General features: G+C 35.7%; 2 protein-coding genes across 2 annotated transcripts; both read right to left on the bottom strand.

The window, feature by feature from the left end:
* Nucleotides 1-6,577: 6,577 nt before the first annotated feature.
* Nucleotides 6,578-6,886, bottom strand: LOC145687356 (uncharacterized). Its single transcript, XM_081760813.1, has one exon. It carries the CDS (start codon nucleotides 6,884-6,886, stop codon nucleotides 6,578-6,580), a length of 309 nt encoding a protein of 102 aa, XP_081616939.1.
* Nucleotides 6,887-7,098: 212 nt separating this feature from the next.
* On the bottom strand, nucleotides 7,099-7,413 carry LOC145687357 (uncharacterized). The gene has a single exon (XM_081760814.1). The coding sequence runs from the start codon at nucleotides 7,411-7,413 to the stop codon at nucleotides 7,099-7,101; it is 315 nt and encodes a 104-aa protein (XP_081616940.1).
* Nucleotides 7,414-7,641: the final 228 nt, after the last annotated feature.

A 7,641-nucleotide genomic window follows, 5' to 3' on the forward strand; every position in this document is an offset into this window, starting at 1 on the left:
TTTCATTAATTTCTCACCACCGTCTTCTTAGACTCGGTGCATAATCATGGGATATTAAACTAGATATTTCATTTAATTTCAAAACTTATTAGTGTTGTCTTCCAAAACTAAAGAAAAATGTAGTATTGAACATCGGTAATTTCGTACACCATAGGTGCCAACTACATGGGTATGGCCTTGGCTCCGAGGCTCAAGCATCCGTTGGAAATTTTTAATATGTACTCATAAAATTAATATCGAAATAACATTTTTATGACATTTACAAAAACTTAATGCATGTGACCGCAAGCTCGATTTTATGGTCGGATGCTTATACGTTGAACAATTGTTTATCAATATAACTTTTAGCCTGCCTAGGTATGCGGCACATCGAGGATTGAGCGATATAACATTATAAAACATTATTTATGAATAATGCATATTCACAAGTGAGAGTAATTTTGTAGTTATTTCAAATAACTTAGAAAAAACGAAATGAAATATTTGAGTTTTACGTCCCACGGTTATGCCGGTTAGGCTAAAGGAGACGGTGATGATGAGCAATGAATGAAATGGTGAAATGAAGGAAGTGGGAGGAAACGAGAGAACCCCGAGAAAACTCACGCACACGGTGTTTGTCCACCACAAAGTTCACTTGGAAGGGACTGTGATCGAACCCGGGACCCCAAGCACCAGAGGTGAATGCTCTACCACTGAGCCACCGTGGCCCCTACAAAAAACTTGGAGTTTCATGTCGTCATTTTGTATTTCTAATATAGGTCAAAAGTATTTATATAAATTGAGTTTACACAGTAGATATAGACAAATTCTTTTTAATTTTCACTCAAATTATTCTAAAATATTAAGAGGTTTGATTATAATCATTAATATTTTAATTTTTCTCTTTTTTGGCCAATATTGATAAACATATCATCATCATCAGTGGCGTATTTATGGGGTGGCTATCGGGCTCAATTCCTTCCGAAATAAATTTGTTATCTCCACAACTTCATTAAAATTTGTCGGCAACCAAAAGGAAAGTTGTAAGTGCTTATTCACGTGTTGTGTATAGCCCCCCCCCACCCGAAACTAAATTCTAAATACGACACTGATCATCATCATAGTTATTCTACCATTATTGGCAGGTCACTTGCTGCAACTGAGAAACTTCGATGTACGGTTGTCTTCAGCCACTCTCTTAGTCTTGAAGTAACAATTTTCTGTTTTAATCGTTCAACTACAGTCTCCTTCGCCGCTCCCTCTCTTTTCTTCCTCCATCCTCTCTAGCACGTCCCTCATAATACAGTTCCTCTTCAGCCAATGTCCCAACCTGTTCCTCTTCCTCATCTTAATTACATCTAAAATTATTCTTTTCTCCCTTACTCCTACTATTTCTAACATCTCATTCGTTTTCAGTTCAACCCAGCCAATTCTCTTCTATTTCTTTATACACACGTTTGGAATCCACCCATTTTATTTCACCGCTTTTGTGTAATGTCCATGTTTCTGTCCCCTAGAGTGCATATTGGAATCAATAAAACAACAATACCCAATATTTAATAATTGGAAGTTTGTTCAATACAAAGATTAGCTAATGTCAGTTGAAAAAAAAAATCTGACGCCTTTAGAGCGTAAAAATAATTTTGTAATTCATATTTCAGTAATATGGGCCGTCTTGAGTTTCTTTTATATGTTTCACGGGTAGTAGCCTACCCAGTTTGGGAACCAGTGGAGTATTGGATCTGTTAAAAATATAAAAAGATTAAGAAACGTTGTGATTTATCTTATAAGCAGTGAAATGTGGGCACTCATTAAAAAAAAAAAAAAGATTATCGCCTATGTTGTATACTACCATATATTACATTTAGAAACATACATTGCACTTCTGTTACTATTGGCGCATTGTAGAATTTATTATCCCTTATATCCATAGTAAAATTTACCTATGTAAAGCATAAGATAACTTAAATGCAAGACTTGCAAGACTCTTGCAAGCAAGACCAAGACCAAGACCAAGACCAAGACTGGGGGTGCAAGACCAAGACCAAGATCAAGGGTTCCAATGCAAGACCAAGATCAAGACCAAGACCACCCGGGTCTTGGTCTTGGTCTTACATTTGCTCATCACTACAGGGGGAGGAGTAGAGAAATTTAAAAATTATCAAAAATGACCGATATTAGTGTTGAATCCATAGCTTTCGGGGTCGAAGAGAGAAACAGTGACACTTCTGATGCTGTTTCAATCCAAGTTCAGCCCTGATAGTTGGGAGGGGGAGGGTACAACGTAGGGGAGGGGAATAAACATTTAAAAATTATAAAAAATGACTAATATTAGTGTCGAATCCATAATTTTAGGAGTAGCTGAGATTAACAGTGGCAATTCGGTTGCCGTGTGCGCAAGCACGGAGGAGGGGGATATAATAATGATCGAAAATGACGAATAATAGTGTCTAATCCATAGTTTTTGGGATTATTCAGATGAACAGTGACATTTCCGATCTGGTTTAAGTCCAATATCAGCTCCGCCGCTTGGGGGAGCGGGAGAAAATGATATATAAAATTATTGAAAATAACCATTATCAGTGTCGAATTTAGAGTTTTGTGGGCCCCTTAGATGAACAATGATACTTTCGATTCCGTTTAAATCCAAATTCGAACCCGCAACTTGGCTAGGGGAGGAAGATACATTTAAAAATAATCGAAAATGACCGATATTAGTGTTGAATCTACATTTTTTGCGGTCACCGAGAAGAACAGTGACACTTCAGATGCTGTTTAAATCCATTTTCAGCCCCGACGCTTGGGGGATGTGGAGGGGTGACACACATTAAAATGATCGAAAATGAGCAATATCACACGCAAAAAAAGAAAGGTTACTAGTAAACAAGAAAAAGGTAGAGAGTAATCAAGTTAGTGTGTCAATATAGGGACAACAAAGCCGTGTGTCCCAGCAGCCAAGCCAAAAATGTTGACAAGAGACGGTGATCGCAACCTTGTGTTACAGGTTAATATTGCTAGGTGTCAGTGTAATAACTCCAGGGGTATGCCAACCGATCACGTAGTTACCACTACAGATCATAGCCTGTAACTGGTAACCTAGTTAGCATGTTAGAACAGCCGACTTCTCGGCTAACAAAACAAGGTGCGACAATTTTCTAAACGTGTATTTTGATTAATATATTTAATTTGTTACAGTAATTGATATTATTCTCTCAGCCATATAACTGATGATTGGAGAACATAAAAAATGCAATATTAACATAGGCAAAGACTACCTAAATTTATTTTTTCATTTGCAGTATGTATTACCCTTATACGCCACCCATATCGCAAGTATGTAACAACTAACCGTGAGAATTTGTTTGGGTGTTACTCTTCCCTAGAAGCAAAGACGTAAAAAGATTTTGGTATTTGTTCCGTAAAGCAACGTAAAACGTACTAGGTTTCCTATATATATCACAAAATTATTGTTACGAGTGTATTAATTATTTGACAACAGTTACATGATTAATAGTGTTCGCATCTAGTGTGGATATTTGTACTAGAAACATGTCACATAACGTTTTATTCATTTAAATCTCAATAAATGCATAAACCTCCGTAAATAAACTTTCCTTTACATTTCTATATTAATTTATATAAAATCCATATTTTAATAACTGTTTTCCTATTCCTTCCGACAAATTCATAATTTTTAATGCTTTTTGTTCTCAAAAATGCAAATGGCGACCTTGCTGTTTGTGCTTCTTGTAATGCATTGTTAGCAGTAAACAAGTTCTGGAGGGCTAAATTTACCTTGTGTGAAAATCGGTTGATAACAACAGAGTGTTTTAAATTAAATTAACCTTCTTGAATTAGTTACCTTCTTCTAACCTACTTTATAGGTTAATAACAACCAAACACTGGATTGTTTCTACGCATTTTTTTAGTACCTAACCTTTTTCGATTGATTACTGATGACCTCGTAAAATTAACCTTTTTTGTCTCAGAAGGGTTCAAATTGTCCATTAACCTCCACTGGGTTACCTCCACTGATTTTTTTCAGTGCAGTGTGCATTTAAATCAACCCAGCGAAGCGGGTAATATATGCTAGTATTATAATAAACGAAATAGGTGCAATAAAGTTAATTGTTAATGTATAGTTAGTTATGTGTATCAGCAACCTAGCAGTATAAGCATATATATATATATATATATATATATATATATATATATATATATATATATATATATATGGATAGTGAATCAGACGTTACCCATTATATTAAAGTGCATATTAAGATTGAGACCTCCACACCCAAACATTGTGAAGTACTTACTTAATGTAATTTTGGAAAATAACGTATAAATTATTCCTCTTTTAGTTTAGAAACCTCTTTGGAAATAAAATGAAAGAAGGTAATTGTTTAATCAAAGTACGATGGATCAATGACCAAGTAATAAAATGATAAGCAATTGAAAAATAATTTGCTGTAAATGTTATCGTAGCGAAGAGTGTTGATACGATCCAGAGCAGCTACACGATCACACGATGAATCGGAATCGAAGTGTACTGTTATGATTCAGCGTACAGGAGTGATGTATCAGTGTTATTGCTAAGTATATTTCTAGTTTACTTCAAATTTATTACTAAAAATTTACATTAATTTACTTACATTTATTACTAAGTACAATCAAGTTATAGAGACACAGCCAAATTACCATTTGTTTATGCTAGTTGAAACCACACGAAAGATTGAAAATTGTTTGCTTAACAGAGAAAACTGCAATTACATAGTGTATAACAGAAATAAGCTACTTCGTTGGATTCGTGTAATTCGAATCTCATGTTAAGCTGTATAGGCCAAAGCTGAAGAGGGACGTTATTCTTCAATTCAACCAATTGTATGATTAAAAAATAAATAATTAAAGTCTACTTCCCTACCGCAACTTAATAATGAAATCACGCTTCAATTTAGCTGAAATTGTTCATGTGTTTAAATGTAAGTTATTATTATTATTATTATTATTATTATTATTATTATTATTATTATTATTAATAATAATAATAATAATAATAATAATAATAATACTTTGCTTACGGCGAAATAATTGCTACAGAGAATCAAAGCAATAACTAAGCATCTGTTTTTTTTCTATTATATTTAATCAAAACATTTTTTTTTGTTTCTTTTACGGTACAGAAATTAACTACTTGAAAACTTGAAAAAAATGTGTACTTTTAATGCACTATATCAAAATTAAAGTATTACATGTTAGAAATTCAAAATTCAGTCACCACTACGTTCAAGTATACAAGTAGATATAATATAACAATTGACAAAATTTAAGTACCCACAATGGAAATGACATTGTCAAAATTTAAAATTTTTTCAACTTATTTCTTTATTTTCTACTTTTCTTTCTCATCCGTTGGTACTTCTATTATAGTAGCAATGGTGTAAACCCAATTATGAACAGGATGGTTCCGGTTCCATTCCCGGATATGTTTTTCTTTCTAATGTGGTTAATGAGTATTCACAACATCTATAAAAATTACAGCTAGAGATACCTGGGGGGTCAAGACGGTTGGAACGTGGTTCTAACTACATCTCATGACTTATGTACATGCTGTAGACAAAAACTTGTCGAGTCCCATCTCGACATTGCCTGTAAAGTGCTTTTAATGTCCCGAATGAGAAGAAAGGCGTATCTTTGGCACTCACTTTTACTTATTTTAGATACATTATAATATAAGATATTTATAGCTAAACAGGGGCCGCGGTGGCTCAGTGGTAGAGCGTTCACCTCTGGTGCTTGGGGTCCCTGGTTCGATCCCAGCCCCCGCCAAGTGAACTTTGTGGTGGACAAACACCGTGTGCGTGGGTTTTCTCGGTGTTCTCCCGTTTCCTCCCACTTTCTTCATTCCACCATTTCATTCATCACGCATCATCACCGTCTCCTTTAGCCTAACTGGCATAGCCGTGGGACGTAAAACTCAAAGATTTCATTTCATTTATAGCTAAACATGTGATTGCCAAAACTTGTTTAAGTTGATTGATTTATGTATTGTTATAGTTTATTGGAGACGTCAGCAGAGAGACTATTCGTTTCCATCACAATATTGTTAATGAACGAAATAATTCATATTAGAAATTCAAAATAAAAAATCTAAAACGTGCAATTTACATGCAAATTAAACAAAAAATAAAGAGAAAAATAAAAAAAGCTAAGAACATTAAAATAGAGCTCACATAAGGGCTAAAACAACAAATAATAAAATATGAAATATACACACTTCTTCTTCTTCTTCTAAGCCTTTTTTCCCAGTTAGCTGGGATCGGCTTTTCGGATCTCTGTCCTCCACCTGTTTCTATCTTGTGTCATATCCGCTGTGACACCACACTACACCATATCATTCTTAACACAATCCCCCTACTTCTTCTTTGGCCGGCCTCGGGCTCGTTTCCCACTCACTTCTATAGCATCTACTCGTTGGGCTACGTATTCCAAAATTTTTCTTCTTATATGCACAAACTATCGCAGTCTGTTTTCTTACAGTTTTTTTTCTATTATTGGTCTCACCTTTACTGTTCTTCGGATCACTTCATTCTTAATTTTATCCTTCCGCGTCACCCCACATGTCCACCACAGCAACTTCATCTCCGTTCTGTTCCTCTGTTTTCTTTGTTGTCCAACATTCTGCTCCGTATAATAAGGTAAGTCTCACTATTGTTTTGTAAACCTTTCCTTTAAGGCGTATTGTTACTCTACGGTCACACAACAGTCCTGCTGCTTTTCTCCATTTCGTCCAACCGCCGCTAATTCTAAGCCTTTTGCTCTCCAATGCTCCTCCCCAGGCATCAAATTTATCTTGCAGAGCTGCCTTGGTCTCACTCACCAGCACGATGTCATCCGCAAATAGCATATTTCAAGGTGCCACCTTTTGAATATGCTTTGTAAGTTCCTCCATCACAATTACGAAAATGTATGGACTAATACTAAATCCCTGATGAAGTCCCACTTTAACTGCAAATTTTTGTGTTATTCCGCACGCGAATTTCACTCCCGTCTAGACCCATTATACATATTTTGAATTTCGCAGATGCCTGTGTTCGGAACACAATTCTTCTTCAGTGCTCACCAAATAAGATTCCATGGCACTCTATCATACGCTTTTTCTAGGTCGATGAAAACCAAATGGAGATCCTTCTTATATTCTCTGTACTTTTCCATTAGAATCCTAAGTGCAAATATTGCAATCAATCTCCCTGACAAGAAACTAAATTCGTTCCATGTAATTTCGCTCTCTTCTCTCAATCTTGCTTCTGTCACTTTCTCCCAGAGCTTCGTTGCATGGCTCGTAAGTTTTATTCCTCTGTAGTTGCCACGTTTTTGCACATCTTTGCTTTTAGAAAGCGGAGCAACATAGCTGCTTCTCCATTGGTTTGACATATTTCCCGTTTCCAATATCCTACTAAAAGCCGAGTAAAAAGCCGCGTTCCTTCTTTGCCTAAACCTTTCCATGCATTGATATGGAGGTTATCCGGTCCTGGAGCTTTACCACTTTTCATCTTTGTCATGGCGATTCTTGCATCTAACAGTGTCACAGGCCGAACCAGTCGCTGATCCGTGGATAGTTTTTCGCATGTTTCTCTCAGGTTCTCTTCATTGATAAGTTCC

Source organism: Thermobia domestica, chromosome 6, assembly GCF_964235325.1.
Source record: "Thermobia domestica chromosome 6, izTheDome1.hap1.1, whole genome shotgun sequence".
NCBI lineage: Eukaryota > Metazoa > Arthropoda > Insecta > Zygentoma > Lepismatidae > Thermobia > Thermobia domestica.